This window comes from Theileria annulata, chromosome 3 (assembly GCF_000003225.4).
Source record: "Theileria annulata chromosome 3, complete sequence, *** SEQUENCING IN PROGRESS ***".
NCBI lineage: Eukaryota > Apicomplexa > Aconoidasida > Piroplasmida > Theileriidae > Theileria > Theileria annulata.
In genome coordinates this window covers 651,252-670,560 of record NC_011100.1, presented here as the reverse complement: position 1 = coordinate 670,560, position 19,309 = coordinate 651,252, and the positions used below count along the sequence as shown (strand labels likewise).

General features: G+C 27.6%; 4 protein-coding genes across 4 annotated transcripts; 2 read left to right on the top strand and 2 right to left on the bottom strand.

Moving 5' to 3' along the window:
* Positions 1–1,470: 1,470 nt before the first annotated feature.
* On the top strand, positions 1,471–2,067 carry TA03905 (uncharacterized protein; the record flags this gene model as incomplete). The annotated part of the gene is made up of 1 exon (XM_949911.1): positions 1,471–2,067. One exon carries the CDS (start codon positions 1,471–1,473, stop codon positions 2,065–2,067), a length of 597 nt encoding a protein of 198 aa, XP_955004.1.
* A 245-nt stretch (positions 2,068–2,312) lies between these two features.
* On the top strand, positions 2,313–3,835 carry TA03900 (SfiI-subtelomeric fragment related protein family member, putative; the record flags this gene model as incomplete). The annotated part of the gene is made up of 3 exons (XM_949910.1): positions 2,313–2,425; positions 2,459–3,135; positions 3,519–3,835. The coding sequence occupies 3 exons, from the start codon at positions 2,313–2,315 to the stop codon at positions 3,833–3,835; spliced, it is 1,107 nt and encodes a 368-aa protein (XP_955003.1).
* Positions 3,836–4,648: 813 nt separating this feature from the next.
* Positions 4,649–5,662, bottom strand: TA03895 (casein kinase, putative; the record flags this gene model as incomplete). Its single annotated transcript, XM_949909.1, has 1 exon — positions 4,649–5,662. The coding sequence occupies one exon, from the start codon at positions 5,660–5,662 to the stop codon at positions 4,649–4,651; it is 1,014 nt and encodes a 337-aa protein (XP_955002.1).
* Positions 5,663–6,931: 1,269 nt separating this feature from the next.
* On the bottom strand, positions 6,932–18,307 carry TA03890 (chromosome segregation (SMC) protein, putative; the record flags this gene model as incomplete). The annotated part of the gene is made up of 19 exons (XM_949908.1): positions 6,932–7,909; positions 7,987–8,111; positions 8,198–8,357; positions 8,571–8,676; positions 9,189–9,360; positions 9,527–9,610; positions 10,191–10,284; positions 10,551–10,624; positions 10,668–10,728; positions 11,108–11,252; positions 11,573–11,688; positions 12,056–12,166; positions 12,198–12,402; positions 12,746–12,817; positions 13,361–13,464; positions 13,497–13,578; positions 13,996–14,066; positions 14,296–14,981; positions 16,015–18,307. 19 exons carry the CDS (start codon positions 18,305–18,307, stop codon positions 6,932–6,934), a joined length of 5,739 nt encoding a protein of 1,912 aa, XP_955001.1.
* Between the last annotated feature and the right edge of the window lie 1,002 nt (positions 18,308–19,309).

Below are 19,309 nucleotides of genomic sequence, written 5' to 3'. Positions count from 1 at the left end.
CAAATACAACATTAATTGTAAACTCTATACAATTTAATTAAATTAATTAGTAATTAGTAATTTTACTTTAATTAATGAAAAAAGATAATTTAAATTATTTTTTAGGATTATATAAATTATAATTTTATATTATTAAAAAATGATATAAAAGAATTTGAATATATTTTTGGACAATATTTAGCAATGATTAATTATTATAATAATATACAAATTAATCAATTAAATAATAATACAATATATAATTTTATACAACATTTGTTATCCAAAGTAATTTAGAAAATTAGAAAATTAGAAATTAGAAATTAGAAATTAGAAATTAGAAATTAATTAAATTAAATTAATTAAATTAGTGATTAGAAAATTGATAATTGATTAGAAATTGGATAAATATGAAAAATTATTAAATTCTATTTTTATACTTTATATGGATCATGGATTAACAAGTTTCTATTACTCTAACTATAGTTATAATTATAAGTAGTTAAGGAGTAGATTAGGTATAATTAGGTAGAGTAGTTAAGGGGTTAGGTGCAGCAATAATTGATCTAGAGAAGAAAATTTTATTTCCTCTAACCCGATCAATTTTTGACATTTATTTTTAAAATAGCTAATTAATTAATTAATTTTCAAAAATTATATTTATATAGTTAGATTTGTAAATTTGGAATTATTTTACTTAATTTAACTTAATTATAGTTAACTTTAGTTATTATTACTATAATTACTATAATTAAAAATTACTATATAAATTACTATAGTTAATTATAAGTGATTAGGTATGTTAGTAGGTAGATTAGGTAGTTTAGGTGCAGCAATAATTGATTGAGAGAGGAAAATTTTATTTTCCTAACCCGATCAATTTTTGACTTTTATTTTTAAAATCCTATTTTCTTAATTATTTTTTCCTAAAATTGGCCAATTTAGTTAATTGTAGTTATTATTAGTTAATTTTAGAATAATTAGTATATATTGTTCAATAATTAATAGTAATGTATAGATTCATGTTATAGTAGTAGAATATGTATATCAGAAGGTGGTAATATATATTCAGCATTAATATGTGCATTAAATACACATGTTCATTTTAATACAATTATTAAATCATTTGAATCATTTATTAAATTAACAAATGAACAAATTCATTCCATTATATCAAATTTTAAATTAAATAAAATATTATTATATCCATTCAATCATTTAATTAATTATAAACAAGATCCAAGAACATTATTATTACATGTAATTCTTAACTATATAGAAATTAGGAGTTAGAAATTAAGAAATTAGAAATTAGAAAATTGATTATATAATTAAAAATTAATTAAATTATTGTTTTAGAAATTAATAAATGAAGAATATAATGAAATATTTAAAAGAATAATTGAAATTGAAAAATTATTTGATAATAAAATTTTTTTCAAATTTGATCTTTTTTTTCTTATTCTATTACATTATATTTATACTAATGGAATGCCTATTAAGGGAATGGGTGATGAACTTAAAGGTACTGAAGGGATAAATGAGGAGTCTGGAGCTAGTGATACTGATACTAGTACAGTAGGTCCTAACACCGTAACGGAGCATACTGGAAAGGGAGCTAATGACACTTTTGATACTATGGGAAATGGAGCTAATGACACTTTTACAACTACCGGAAATGGAGCTAATGACACTTTTACAACTACCGGAAAGGGAGCTAATTTTACAGCTATGGAGTGTACCATGGGAAAGGGAGCTAATTTTACAGCTATGGAGTGTACTCCTGGAAAGGGAGCTAATTCTACAGCTATGGAGTGTACCCCTGGAAAGGGAGCTAATTCTATGGGTATGGAGTGTACTACCGGAAAGGGAGCTAATTCTACAGCCATGGAGTGTACTATGGGAAAGGGAGCTAATTTTACAGCTATAGAGTGTACTCCAGGAAAGGGAACCCCTTTCGGGGATAAGGTAGCCCCTTTCGGGGCTGGTACTAAGGATATTACTGGCCGTGGTACTGACACCGTAACGGAAGAAATGGAAAAATATGTGAGTATATTAATAATGTGTAGATTAACAGGTAATATATAAATAAATATATATATATTAGGTTGGTTATCACATATAAAAGAACAACAACAAATTGGTAGAACAATACAACATATTTCTGCATATATAGGAACATATCCTAAATCATTATAAAATTCTTTTTAAATTAATTAAATATATTAATTTATTCATTAAATTAATTAATGTGTCATTGGAATGTATAATTGTATGGTATTTAATTATGTGGTCACACAATCTAATTTAATTAATAATATATATATGTTAAGATGAATTATTATAAAAGATTATATAAAATAAATTCATCAATATTACATAATCCATTAATTTATAATATAAAAGGAAATTTAATAAATTGGATGTATAATAAACCATATAATAGGTAAATAAATACAATTTAATTATATTATTGTAGATTAGATGTTATAACAATTTATGGAAGAAATACTATAGAATTAAATAATATACCAATGGGTTATACACCAGAATATATACAAGAAAGATTAAGAAGATATTTTTCTAAATTTGGTATAGTTACATTTGTACGTTGTTTAACACATGAACTTGATCCATATCAATGTAATGGTATTGGATATGTATCATTTAGAACTAAAAAATCATCATTAGAAGCTTCGAAAACAAATTTAATCTTACCATTCACACTTCATAATAAAATCATTTCTATTCAACATTTATATTATAATACACATAATGATATTAATTATTATTTTAAACAATTACATTTTAATAAACAAATTTTATTAATTATACAACAAATATATTATAATATTTTTAATAATGGAATTGATAATGGAATCTTTCAAAATCAAGACTATAGAGATGGTAATTTTAAAAATGGTAATTTTGGAGGTGTAAATTCTAATGGAATCATTGGTAAGGGAAATTTTAAAAATGGTATTTCTAATGGAATCATTAATGGAAATGTTAATGTAAATTTTGATAATGGAATATTTGAAAAATGTTTTTATACAAATAAATTTATTAAAGCTGGATCATCTATTTTTAATATATTTGGTTCATGGGATAATTTTTTTAATCAATATCCAATTAATTGTTTATTTAAAATTATAGGTATCCCCGTTACGGTGTGAGGTCCACCAATAATACCCTAAAGGGGTCCTTAGTCATTTATTGTACTTAGTTATGTAGCCCCGAAGGGGCTTCCTTTAGATAGTTATACCCCTTAGTTCTCCTTTAGTTTTTTAGTTAGTTATAGTATTTACGGTACTGCTTGACCAAGCACCGTAACAGAGTTATTTAGCTCCCTTTCCAGTAGTACACTCTGTACCCATAGTTATCTCCCTTTCCCAGGGTCTATTTAGTGTATAGTTAGCTCCCTTTCCCAGTAGTTATTTACTGTATATTTAGCTCCCTTTCCCAGTAGTTATTTACTGTATATTTAGCTCCCTTTCCCAGTAGTTATTTACTGTATATTAGTAGATAATAATTATTAGATGGTAAAGTAACATTATTATTATGTTCTGAAGAGAGATTAAAGAGAATATTAAAGAGTATTGAAATAATATTGAGTAAGAAATTGGATGAAAGTATTTCAATAAATTGGAGATTAGGGAAATTAGAATTACCAGAACAAGCTAAAAAAGAAGCTAATGAATTATATCATTTGGAACCATTACCAGAACAATTACAATTATTCTCTAGAAGTCATACAATGTATAGATTACATGATGAAAGATATTTATTCAAATTCTCTTTAAAACAAAAAAGAAATCAACAAAGAAAATTATTCAGACAAAATAAAATAAAATAATAATAATATATTAAATTTTATATATTCATTTGTATATTATTTATTAGAGATATATCTAATGGTTTTGTCTTAAGTCTCTTAATATTTATAGTAACTACTGTAACTAGAGTAGTTAATTACAGTAGACTAGTATTTATACTATTTATACTGTTAAATAAGTAATTAGAGTAGTTAATATGGATAGTACACTTAAATACCCTTAACTCCTTAACTACTCTTATTTACCCCTTAACTACTTCTAATAACTAGAGTATAGTTATATATCTAATAACTAATTACTGTATAGTTAAGTAAATAATTAATACTTAAAACCTGAATTTACGAGTATACACTAAACCACATAATTCTAATACTCTTAATATACTATACCCAGTATACACTATCTAATATATTATACCTAATATACTTGTATGTATATACACTAGTGTATATCACTACAGGTATACTACTATATATCTAAATACTTAATATACACTTAATATACAACTTAATAATCTTAATATAGTTAAAATATTCTTAATATTGTATATATAAGGATAACTAGAGTAATTAATACTCCTAATACCATACTATACCCTATGTCCCCTAACTACCCTAGTATACTTAAAACCCTTTAATTTATACATATAAACTGTACTACTGTATACTACTGATACTACTATTTAAATACTTAAATACCCTAATATAGCCTTAGTACCCCTAATACTCCTAAATAACCCTTATTACCTAATTAACCCCTAAATAACCCCTAAATACCCTTAATACTCTTACTAGTACCTACTACCAAATACTTAATATATATTATTAAGAATATTATTGTTTATTTTTTAAAACGAGTCTGGGATTAGTATCTTCATGTTCTCGTTCTTTGGTGATTCGTTCAAATCGGTCCATATCTTCAGTCATCATGGTATGCATGAGTTGTGCAGTATGTAGAAAGGTCCAATCGAAAATAAAATCATATTGATAACCTTGTCGAAAGAATAAATCTTTAAGAATACGTCTGAGATAGGAATAATCAGGTCGATCTTCAAATCTTAATGATCGAGCATAATTAATAAAAGTAACAAATTCAAATGGTAATTGTTTACATAACAAGTCGACTGGAATTGCGATTTTTTTCTCGCTGATTTTGTCATATTTATCCTTTTTACTAGTAGCTTTTAACCCTTGCCAAGGTAAACTACCACGCATAAAGTATAATAATACATAACCTAGCGCTTCCATATCATCTCTACGACTCTGTTCTATACCCAAATGTGTATTAATACTAGCATAACGTGCTGTTCCTGTAAGATTTTTACCCTCACGGTAACATATATGCTGTGCTGTCTTAGAGTCACGATATTTCTTTGCTAATCCAAAATCAATTATATATACTATTGACATTTTCTTACCACGGCCAATTAAGAAATTGTCCGGCTTTATGTCACGATGTATAAAGTTCTTTGAATGACAATATTCTATCCGATTCAACATTTGATCAGCTAACATTAATACCGTTTTTAAACTCAATTTACGGTTACATATTGTAAACAAATCTTCTAATGATGGACCCAATAGGTCCATTATTAATATATTATATTCTCCTTCTATACCATACCAATGTATATTTGGTATTCCTACACCTCCTGCCAATAATTTATATAATTTCGACTCATATAATAATTGTGGATGACGTGAACGATGTGATTCCAATTTTATCGCTACATCTTCACCTGTCGTTATATGTGTTCCGATAAATATATCACCAAATGAACCACTTCCTATCTTACGACCTAAACGATATTTCCCACCAACACGAATCTCCAATGATCTACCAAGCATACTCAAAACTCAAATGATCTACCAAAGATACTCAAATATCCAGTAATATATGAAGCATAGTCAAATCTCTAATAATATACCAAGCAGACTTAATTCTGTAATGATCTACTAAGAATACTTAATTCTCTAATAATGTACTGAGTAGACTTAATTCTCTAATGATCTACTGAGGATAGTCAATTTTCAACGCTTCCCATTCTCATTAGATAATCTGAATTCTCAAACCTTTTAAACCAAATCTTTATATAAATTAAATCCTTAAATTATTCTATAGAACTTTTTATTCATAAATTTGATATTTCAATTGGAAATCGGAAGCTTTAGTTGAAAATCAGAAGTTTCAATTGAAAATCAGAATTTTTACTCAGAAATCATAAATTCCAGTTAGAAATGTAATTTTTTACTCTTAAATTTGATATTTCAATTAGAAATCAGAATTTTCAATTGTGAACCTAATTTTTCAATTGTAAATCTGAAAATTTAGTCAGAAATCTTGAAATTTTTACTTGTGAACCTAAAAATTTTTTTTACTTAGAAATCTGAATTTTTAGTTAGAAATCTGAATTTTTCTAATATATTAATTAATTAATTAATTAATTTGTTAATTGGATAAAAATAATTGGTTAATTTGTTTTTGAAAAAAAAAGATCAATAGTTACCTTTAGTTGAAAATTCATACCCACAAGAGTAGCATTTGATTAAAAATTTAATATAAATTAAGTGTAAAATTATTATTTTGTAATATTAATTTAATCTTTAAAAGTACAAATTTTCTATAAAAATTTCCAATCAAAATACTATTTTGTACACCTTGACATACTTCAATTATATAATTTTTAAAAAATCTTTTTAATTTTATTTTTATTTAATTTATTTAATTTATAAATTTTATTTTATTTATTTAATTTAATTTAATTTTTTTAAAAAATAATTTATTTACCTTTCCAAGTACACCAACTTGCATATTTTCAGAATCTACAAATAAACATAAATTTATCTATAAAAATATATATATTTATAAAATTATATTGAAAGTGAGACTAGATTGAGTATTAGTGAGACTAGATTGAGAATTAGTGGGACTGGATGAGTATTAGTGAGATTAGGTGGAGAATTGGTGAGACTAGATTGAGGATTAGTGAGATTAGATGAGTATTAGTTAGACTGGATAAATTTATGAGATTAGGTGAGAATTAGTGGAATTGTGAATTAGTCAAGGGAGGGACTGAGTATTAATGAGACTGAGTATTGGCCAAGGTAGTGACTGTATTAGATATGATATCTACCACCACCAATAGTATAACAATTTTCATTAATACCATAACTTTTCGATTTAAATAATTTTGTTACATCTGGTAATTCTTCTTCTTTTTTCTCTTTTTTTTCTTTTAATATTCTTTTCATTTCTTCTATTATTTCTTTTTTTACATTATATTTTGACATATCCACCGTAACGGTGCTTGGTCCAACAGCAACAGTTCCCTCACCAACTCCCTTAGTACCAGCCCCGAAAGGGGCTACCTTATCCCCGAAAGGGGTTCCCTTTCCTGTAGTACACTCGGTACCCATAAAATTAGCTCCCTTTCCCATAGTACACTCCATGGCTGTAAAATTAGCTCCCTTTCCGGAAGTACACTCCATACCCATAAAATTAGCTCCCTTTCCCATAGTACACTCTGTACCCATAAAATTAGCTCCCTTTCCAGTACCCTTAGTATTAGTGGACATATCATACCAACCTTGTTGTAGAAATTTTTTAGATTGTACAATTAATAATGGACATTTAGTAACACTATCAATCATAAGTGCATAATTTTTTAAATTATGATATGAAATCCAACAATCTTTCTTTTGTTTTAATCTTATTAATCCACTTCTATCAAATAATTGTGGTATCTCACCATTCAATAATTCTTTCTTCTTTATATCATCTATATATCTTAATTCATTTATATTCCAATCTATTTCAGTATTATGGGTAGTATTGTTAAGGGTATTAGGGTTAAGGGTATTAGAATCTTGAGTAGTAGGATCAAGTGTATTAGTACCAAGGGTAGTAGGGTCTACAGTACCAGTAATATTTCCCTTATTATTAGTAACAGTATGAGTATTATTGATAGGAATAGATTTTAAAAAGAAATGATAAGGTGAAGCCCAATCTTGTCTTGGTATATTAAATGATTTATTAAATAATTTACAATAATCTTTAATAATATTATATTCAATAAAATCTTCATAAAAATATAACTAATAAAAAATAAATTAATAATTTAAAAGAAAAATTAAAATTAAATAATTAATTTTATTTGTGAATAATTTGTTACTTGATGATTAAAAATTTTTTGTTTAATATTTTTATTTGTAGAATTTTGTAAATTTAATTTTGGTTTTGTATTTAATTCTATATCAATTATTTCATTATTATTCAATTCATTTAATTCCAATTCTTCTACACAATCAATCAAATTAAAAATAAAATAAAATTAATTAAATTAGTTAAAATAGTTAGAATAAATTAAATTAATTAATATTTACTGTTTGTATTGGTATATTGATAATAATAATAATTTTTATATTGATATGGAAATTGTTTATAATGAAATGGTTTTTTAATATGTGTTGTTCTATTTTTATGTATATTATATAATATATCAATATTTTTAGGTGGTTCCCAATTCATCTTTATATTACAATTCTACAAACTCATTTCTACATTACAATCTCTAAACACATTTATAAACACATTTACACAAATTAATTTACAAATAAAATTATTAATAAAATTTCAATTTAAATAAATTTTTTTTAATTAATAAATATTTGAAAATAATAAAATTATTTATTAGTTGCACCATTTAATTAATTTTTAAAGGTTCCTAAAAAAAAATTAATAGTAAAAATTATTTACTTGAATAATTTCTATTGCTTTACTAAGTGTAATTTCTTTTGAATAACTTATTCCATTTTCATTTTTTATTTCATAAAATACTTCAGATGGCATTAATAATTCTTCTCTAATTATATATATTCCCCGTTACAGTGTTACGGTGCTTGGTCAAGCAGTAACTATGGAACTAACTAGATAACTAATCAACTAACTAGTCCATTTATAACTAACTACCTAAGTACTAACTACTCTCCCGGAGGAACAAAGGAATCCTTAAGAATAAGGAAACCATAGTAATAAGGAATCGCCTAGAGTGATAACTAGTCCTGGTATATAACTAAGTACCCCTGGAAAGGGAGCTAATTCTACCCTTATGGAGTGTAATAGGGAAAGGGAGCTAAATATACACTTTAACTACTATAGGAAAGAGAGCTAATTCTATGGTTATGGAGTGTAATAGGGAAAGGGAGCTAACTATGGGTATGGAGTGTACTATGGGAAAGAGAGCTAAATAACTGTATAACTAAGGGACCCCTCAGAGGGTATAACTAAGGGAAACCCGGGGATAACTAAGGGAAACCCGGGGATAACTAAGGGAGTACTGTCCGTTGGAGCAAGCACCGTAACGGGGTAACGTACTTAAAGGTAGTTAGAATAATTTGTGTATTCATTGTAGATAAGAATTTAGCAAGTTTTAATCGATAATGTTCATCAAGTGCAGAATCAACTTCATCTAATAAATAAAATGGTGCCGGTCTTAATTTATTCAATGCCAATATAAATGTTAATAATATCAAACTCTTTTGTCCTCCTATACAATATACTCTAGTACTAGTAGTAGGGTAGTCTAGTTAGCTAGTCTAGTTAGGTAGTCTAGTAGTCTACAGTAGTCTAAGGCTAGTACTAGGTAGTCTAGTACTCTACAGTAGTCTAGTTAGGTAGTATAGTCTAGTCTGGTTAAGTATGAGGGAGAATACCAGAGAGTAAATTAATATTAGTTTCATTTGTATTATTAAATGAAACTTTAATATCTAATCCATTAAACTTTTCATTCATATTCTCTAAACAATTAATACAATAATTAAGTAAAGTACAGTAGTTAAGAGTAATTAAGGGGTAATTAAGGGGTAATTAAGGGGTAATTAAGGGATATTCTAGGTAGTTAAGGGTAGTCTAAGTATCTAAGGCTATTTTAGGTATCTAAGGGCAATTAGGGGTATTTTAGGAGTGGTTAAGGGTAATTAGGTAGTTATGGCTATCTAAGGGCTATTAAGCCTATTAACCACTTAAGTATATTTTAAGTACTATAACTATCTAAGGCCATTTTAAGGCTATCTAAGGGTTTAGCTAGAGCTAGTTAGTGGTATAAGCTCCGTTACGGTGCTTGCTCAATGAATCCACCATAAGGATACATAACTAAATAACTACTAATCCTCCTAGAGACTATGAATCCCCTTTGGGGTCTAAGGAACCCCGTAGGGGTATAGAATCCCCTTTCAGGACTAAGAAGACCCCTTTAGGGGCTATTGTTGGACTACTGTCTGGTGGACCTGACACCGTAACGGGATACCTGGTAAATTATTTTGAATTAAAACCTAAAAAAAATATTTAATTTTAAAAAATTTACAAGTTTAATAAAACCATTTGGTACAAAATATTGAAATATTTTTAATAATTCATTATTCATTTTCTCAATCATTTCCATTAAATTTTCTTCTTTAGTTTTCTTCAATTTCTAATTCAATTATTATTACTACTTAACTACTAGACTACCCCTTATATACCTAATAAGCCTTAATATACCTAAAATAGCTCTTATATACCTAAAATAGCTCTTATATACCTAAAATAGCTCTTATATACCTAAAATAGCTCTTATATACCTAAAATAGCTCTTATATACCTAAAATAGCTCTTATATACCTAATGGGCTTAAATAGCTCTTAACTATAGTACTGTACTACTTAAGGACTACATAAGATTAGTTAATAAGTTTATTACATGTATTGAATATAGAATTTGTTGTTTTGAATTTAGTATATGATTTTTTTGTTCTTGTAATTGTTGAAACTCATCTAAAAAAATTAATTCATCTTAAATTTATTGAAAAAAAGTTACTTTTTAATGTTTCATATTCTTTTATATCAATTTTATTCATATATTCCATACCATCACATTCCTATATTGAGTTACGGTGCTTGGTCAAACGGTAAATAACTCCCAGTAAGGGTATATAACTAACTACTATAAATATAGGACCCTGGGAAAGGGAGCTAACTATAGTAACTAAAGTACCCCGGGAAAGAGAGCTAAATATACACTTTTAATAACTAGGGAAAGGGAGCTAAAAAGTGTATACCTATGTAATCCTAGGGTATATAACTAAAGAGCTCCGTAACGGAGCTTGGTCAAACAGTACATAACTACTGGTATAACTACAGTAAATAACTAGGATAACTAAAGGGACGCCTTTCAGGGGCCAAGAAGGCCCTTCGGTGGTTAAGAAAGCCCCTTTAGGGGTAATAACTAACTAACTGGTACCCCCGTAGGGGATGTACAAGCACCGTAATGGGAGATACCAAATTGATTTTAGATAATTTATCAAGAATAATGTCATGTTGTGTAATAAAATTATTCTTCATCATTTCTAATATTTTTGTATCAAAACAATTCAATTCATTTTTATATTCATTTATACTTATACTATAGATTATTACGTTACGGTGCTTGGTCAAGCGGTAACTATTCCGCCGTAAGGGGTATAACTACTCCCCTGGAGGGTATAACTACTGTGAATAACTAAGTACCTAAGTACTGACTACTCCCCGTAGGGGTATAACTAACCAACTAACTACTCCCCTGAGGGGATATAACTAACTAATCCCCTAATACCTAACTACTGTAAATAACTAACTCCCTAAGGGTACTAAGTAACTAACTCCCCTAAGGTACCCCTTAAGAGGACTAACTACCACTTAATAACTAAACTACTCCTAAGAGTTTAAATAACTGAAAATTATTACGTTAAAGAATTGATTAAATAATTGTTTGATGTGATTTTATTATTTTCTTCAATTAATTGATTTTGTAATTGTTTCAACTCATTTTCTAATCTCATTATTTCCATCATTATCTCTTCCTATACATATTTTTATAACCTTAACTACTAAATAGCCCTTAAATAGCCTTAAGTACCTAGAATAGGCTTAAGTACCTAAATAAGCCCTAATGTAGCTAAATAGGCTTAAAAGGCTCTAGTACTCCTAAATACCTTTAGATAACTCTTAACTACCTAATAAGCCTTATATAGCCTTAACTACTAAATAGCCCTTAAATAGCCTAAAATACCTAAAATACCCTTAACTACCTTAAATACCTATAAATAAGCCTTAAATACCTATAAATAAGCCTTAAATACCTAAAATACCCTTAAGTACCTAATTAACCCTTAAGTACCTAATTAACCCTTAAATAACCCTTAACTACTTAAGACTACTTAAGAATACTGTAACTAGAATAATTAGAGGTTTAGTAGTGGATTGGGAGCTGTGTGAGCAAGCACCGTAACTTCTTACATTTGAATTTTGTAAATTATATTGTAAAAATTGTTCATTAATCTAAAGAAAAATAATTTTCTTTTATTGTTACGTTAATTTGTTTAGATTTTAAATTTTGAATATTTTGTTTTAATTCATTAATTTGTGTATCATATTGTGTTATTAATTGTGTATTTGTTAATATTGAATTTATTAAATCTTTCTTCTCCAATTTTAAATTCGTTAATTTCATATTCAATTCCTCATTCCTCTCCAAATTCAATTCTTCATTCCTCTCCAAACTCATCCGTTCAATTCTTTACATTATTATCAAAATAATTCTTATAAACTATATAATTAACTAATAAAATAGTCTAATACTAAGTAGTCTAATGTAGTCTTAAGGAGTTAAGTATAGTAGTCTTAAGGAGTCTAGAGGTATTAGGTAGTACAGTAGTCTAATGTAGTCTAAGTACAGTAGTTAAATACTCTATAGTAATCTAAAGGTATAAAGGCTATTATAGGGGTATTCTAAGTACTTAAGAGTATCTAAGACTTATTAAAGCCAATTAAGCTTATTAACTACTTAAGGACATTCTAGTCTATCTAAGGTTGTTAGAGCTAATTAAGGGTAGTTAAAAGTAGTTAAGTACTAAGTACATTAGTCTAGTAGAACTAGTAATAATTAATAAGTCTAGTAGTCTATAGTAGTACCAGTCACCGTAACGGTGTCTAGTCTAACAGTAGTCTGACTAGTAAAAATTACTAAGTCTAGTAGTCTTAAATACTCTTAACTACTGGTACTACTACCCTTAACTACTCTACACACTAGGCTTACTTACTATACTTAGACTAGTTAGACTCTAGAGTAATGTAGACTACTGTATACTACTGGTACTAGAGGAGGTAATACTTCTTATTTACTGGTTAAACTACTCTTAACTACTTAATTACCCTTGATTACTCTTTAATTACTCTTTTAACTACTAACTACTTTATACTTAACTACTGTATTAGACTACTGGTCAAACTACTATAGAGTACTGTACTTAGACTTAACTACTTAATTAGACTATTAGACTTAGACTAGTGTAATTATTTAATTGAAATAATTACTTTGTTTTATTATTTTGTAATTTCATTTTTAATATTTCTTCATTACTAAAATTCATCCATTAAATTTTCCGTAAATAGATGAATAAGTTGGTTAATAACTGGGTAAATTGGTGAATAACTCGGTAAGTTGGTAAATAACTCAGTAAATAAGTGTAATACTGTTGTAAATTATTAAGTGTAATATGTAATGAATTGTATTGATTAATTGATTGATTATATTTATCTTTAATTTGTGAATAATTTAATTTTATTTCTTCTTGTTTCTATAAAAAAATTATTAATTAAATAAAATTACTTTATTTATTTCTTCTAATTCTTTATTCAATTCTTTTATTTTCATTTCTATTTTATTATAATCTTTTTCCATATTCTTCATTCTATAACAGCGTTACGGTGCTTGGTCAAGCAGTAAATAACTCCCCGTAAGGGTATATAACTAACTACTGACTAAGCCCCGGAGGGGCTAAATAACTAAAAGACTCTCTTAACTATATAACTAACTCCCTAAGTACTCCCCTTAAGTATATAACTACTGTAGAGCTAACTCTCTTAGAGGTACCTAACTAACTACCCTAATAACTAACTACCGTAACTATAGGACCCTGGGAAAGGTAGCTAAATATACACTAAATAACTACTGGGAAAGGGAGCTAAAAAAGTGTATACCTAAATATTCCTAGGATATATAATTAAGTACTGTAGATAACTAGGATAACTAAGGAATCCCCTTTGGGGCTGGTGGTTGGCCGTTGGACTACTGTCCGGTGGACCTCACACCGTAACGGAGAAATTACTTATAATAATTTGTAAGAATTGAATTTGATATATTAATATAACCACCCGTTACTATTCCATTATTATAATACTAAACATCTCATTATTCTTAATTACCCAAGACTACTCATAACTACCTAATAAGCCTTAATAGGCTTAGAGTACCTAGAATACCTAGAGTAACTAATAGCCCTTATATACCTAAAATAGCCCTTAACTACCTAATAGGCATAAAATAAGCCTTATATACCTAGACTACTCCTTAAGTACCTACTATACCCTTTAACTACTTAACTACTTAAAACTGCTGTTAGAATAACTAAGACCCTTTTGGGGGGAATTGGTGCCGTTGTACCGAGCACCGTAACTGAAATGTTGGATACAATTTCACCAGTTGGTATAACAGAATTTTGATTCTTTGTTAATAATTTTAATGCAATTTGAGAATTTGAAACTAAATTAAAATCTTTTAATAACATTTTCATTATTAATTTCATTTCTTCAATTTTTATCTTTTTCATTTCATTATATTCTATACAATCTATTAATTTTATTTCCTCCGTTACGGTGTCTTCCGTTACGGTGCTTGGTCCAACTGTACCATTATTCTTACCAGCCCCAAAATGGACTTCCATATTATCCTTAGTATCCATTACAGTATCTTCAGTATCTATTAGAGTATCCATACTATCTTCAGTATCTGTACTGGTAGTATCCATAGTACCCTTATTGGCAGTACCCTTATTGGCAGTACCCTTATTACCAGTACCCTTATTGGCAGTTGGACCAGTCACCGTAACGGAGGAAATAAAATTGTCTAATGATATAATGAAAATAAAATGTGTTAGAAAAAGATTTTGTATAAATTGAATGAATTGTTTAGCAATTTCCATTTTCGAAACAATTATTGTAAATAATTTTGCTCCCAAGACTTGTTCTATTGCTATTCTATACTCTTCTTTTATCTCTATTATATCTATCAATAATATTATCTCATCTTCCAATTCTATAACATTCCATTTAAACAATAAATTATGTAGAATAAGTAGTAAGAAGAGTAGTAGAGTATTAGAGTAGTAGGGGTATTAGAGTAGTAGGGGTACTAGAGTACTGGGTAGTAGCTATTTAAGGTAATTAAGGGGTATCTAGGGTGAATAAGAGCTAATTAAGGATAGTTAAAGGCAGAATAAGGGTAAATTAGAGGTAAATAAGAGTCTAGTAAGGTGTAAAATAGAGGTAATTAAGGAGTTGAGTAAGGAGTAAAATAAGGGTAAAATAAGTCTAGTCAAGGGGTATTTAAGGGTAAAAGGGCAATTTTAGGGTATAACTAAGGTATCTAATAGGTATCTAAGGGTAATTAGCTATAGAAGGCCAGTTAGGGGTATTTAAGGTCATTAGGGGTAATTAGCTATATAAGTACTAATTTAGAGTATTTAAGGCTTATTAGGTAGTTAAGGCCTTTTAAGACTATTTTAGGTAGTTAAGGGTTAATTAGGTAATTAAGGCCTTTTAAGGCACAGTAGATATGAAGGAGTAGTTAGGGTATATAAGACTAGTCTAAGGGTATAAAGGCTTATTAAGGGTATTATAAGGCTTATTAGCTAGTTAAGGCTAATTTCAGGGCTATATAGACAGTAGAGCTATTAGGCCTTTTAAGGCTATCTAAGGGTATATTAGGCATCTAAGGCTATATTAGGGATCTAAGGCTATATTAGGCATCTAAGGCTATATTAGGCATCTAAGGCTATTTTGGGCCATTAGGCTACTAAGGCTATTTTGGGCCATTAGGCTACTAAGGCTATTTTAGAGTATCTAAGGCTACCTAGGCCTAATTAAGGCCTTTTAAGGCTACTAGCTATTTAAGGCCATTTTAAGCCTATTAACTACTTAAGCATATTTTAGACTATCTAAGGACTATTAAGCCTATTAACTACTTAAACCTATTTTAAGCCTTTTAAGCCTACTTAACCCTTATTTACCCTTTTTAAACCTATTCTAATCCTATCTAAGGCTACTTAAGTAACTTTAGTAATTGATACCTTGAAATTGATTAATAAATTGTTTTAATATATAAAATGTCTGATTATTAGTTGTGTGTTTAAAGTTTTCTTGACTGTTTGTTAAATTTACTTTAATTTTCTGTAATTTCATCATTAAAATTGATATTTCCTTTTGTTTTAGACGTTTTGTTTCTATTATTTCTTCCAAATTTTCTTTATACTTATTCAATTCTTTCAAATGATTTTCTCGTATTGTTTCCAAATTTTTTATATCTTTCATTAACTTTTTTATATCATCCGATAATATTTTGAGTTGGGAAGATTCTTTAGTAAGTTCCGGAGGTACAGTAACTTCAGTAGGTTGAGTAAGTCCACTAGGTACAGTAACTCCACTAGGTTGTGTAAGTCCATTAGGTTCAGGAAGTACATTAGGTCCATTGGGTCCATTGGATCTAGTAACTTCAGTAGGTTGTGTAAGTACATTGGATCTAGTAACTTCAGTAGTTAGAGGAGGACCATTGGATCTAATAACTTCAGTAGTTATAGGAGGTCCATTAGGTCCATTGGGACAATTGGATCTAGTAACTCCAGTAGGTTGAGTAAGTACATTGGATCTAGTAACTTCAGTAGTACTACTGTTAGGAGGAGGAATAGTATCTGTTTGACCAAGCACCGTAACGGGCACCGTAACGGATTGAGTAATTTGTATAAAATTATTAATATTAAAAATTTTGTATTGTAATAATTTATTGTTTTGTATTAATAAATTTTTTTCTTTATTTATTTCATTAATTTCATTAAAAATTTCTTTTATATTTTCTTCCAAATTTTCTTGTAACAATTTTAAATTTTTCATCATTAAATTTTTTTCTTTTAAAATTTTTATATTTTTAACTAACAAATTTATTTTTTTTTCTATCCGTTCCGGTGATTTTACTAATGAAACCCCTGGATTTACTAAGTTTACTGAATTTTCCAGTGAATTGACTGAGTTTACTGAAGATTCCAGTGAATTGACTGTATTTACTGATGAAACCCCTGGATTTACTAAGTTTACTGAATTTTCCAGTGAATTGACTGAGTTTACTGAAGATTCCAGTGAATTGACTGTATTTACTGATGAAACCCCTGGATTTACTAAGTTTACTGAATTTTTCAATGAATTTACTAAGTTTACTGAATTTTTCAATGAATTTACTAAGTTTACTGAATTTTTCAGAATTTCCAAATTTTCCTCTGAATCCTCTAAATTCCCCTCTGTAACCCTTGAATTACCTTGTAAATTCACTAAATTCCCCTCTGTAACCCCTGAATTCTGTAAATTCACTAAATTCCCCTTTGTAACCCCTGAATTACCCGAATTCCCCTGTAAATTCACTAATTGATTTTCTAGATGATTAATTTTCAATTGTATAAGATTAGATTGTAGTATTTTTTTTTGTAAATTTAATTGTTTCCAATAATTAAATTTAATATTATCAAAATTAATAAAATTAATTTTTTTAGAAATTTTATCAAAATTAATTTCTAATTCATTTATTAATTTCTCAATTTCATTAATTAATTTCTTACTTTCATTTATATTCTTATTATATTTATTATATCCAATCATTTCATTATATATTATTATTAATTCTTTATTCAATATATTATTCATTATATTATTATTCATTATATTATTAATTAAATTATTAGAATTTATTATATTGTTAATAAATTGTTTATAATTATTTAAATTTAATTGATTATTGTTTATTAAATATATTTCATTATTATCTTTTATTATACGTTTTAATATTATTTTCGTTACGGTGTCAGTACCACGGGCACCAGTTCCAACAGTAGTAATATCCTTAGTACCAGCCCCGAAAGGGGCTTCCTTAGTATTAATATCCATAGTACACTCGGTGGCTGTAAAATTAGCTCCCTTTCCGGAAGTACACTCCATGGCTGTAAAATTAGCTCCCTTTCCCGAAGTACCAAAAGTGTCATTTAGCTCCCTTTCCCTATTACACTCCGTGGCTGTAAAATTAGCTCCCTTTCCCTTAGTAACGGTGCTTGCTCCAACGGTACCATCCTTAGTACTAGGTACAGCTGTAATATCCTTAGTACTATTAGTAGCCGTGTGACCAAGCACCGTACCGGGTAGGTAAGATAATATATTATTAGTAATGAATATAATTTCAACAAAAGTTTCATTAGAATTAGAATAATGATCACCTTTAAAAAGGTAATCAGAATGTGAATATCCAATTAGATCATGACATAAAACAAAATTTATTGCCAATAATAAATTACTCTTACCAGAACCATTCAAACCAACTATAATCATTATTAAAGTAACGGTGTAGAGGTATAGATAGGGGTAAATAAGGGGTAAATAAAGGGGTATCTAAGGGGTAAATAAGGAGTAATTAAGAGGTAAAATAAGTCTAGTTAAGGAGTAATTAGAGGTAAAATAAGAGCTAATTAGCTACTAAAATAAGGGTCAAATAAGGCTAGTTAAAGGGTAAAATAAGGGTAATGGAGAGGTAAATAAGGGATAGTTAAGGAGTAATTAGGAAGTAATTAGGAAGTAAAATAGGAAGTAATTAAGGAATAGTTAAGATTCTAGTAAGGGTTAAAATAAGGGTAAATAAGGGTAAAATAAGAGGCTAGGAAGGCTAGATAAAGAGTAATTTAGAGGTAAATAAGGGGTAAATAAAGGGTAAAATAACGCTAGTTAAGGAGTAAATAAAGGTATTTAAAGGAGTAATTAGAGGTAGATAAAGGGTAAAGAAGGAGTAAAATGACAGTAAAATAGGCATAATTAAGACTAATTAAGGGGTAAATTAAGTCATAATTAACTACTAAATTAGAGGCAAAATAAGAACTAAATTAAGGCTAAAATAAGGCGTAATTTAACTAAATTAAAGGTCTATTCAGGGTAATTAAAGACCTATTTAGGCTAATTAAAGACCTATTTAGGCTAATTAAAGGCCTATTTAGGGTAATTAAAGACCTATTTAGGCTAATTAAAGACAATTAAGAAGTAAGTTAGTAGTAAGAAAATTTTTTAGATCTTAATAATTAAATTAAATATTAAAAATAAATTAATAATAAAATGTGTAATTAAATAAATTAAATTAATTAAATTAATTAATTATATTATTTAAATTGTATAATTAATACCAATGGCATTATATTTTGGTGAGAAAGTAAATGAAGTAAAATTTTTATAAGTTCTAAAACCTTTTAAATTAATTGTTTTTATATACATTTAAATGACAAAATATTTAAAATAAATGTGTGGTACAACATCACTATAAATTTTTCTATTATTTAATTTTAAAAA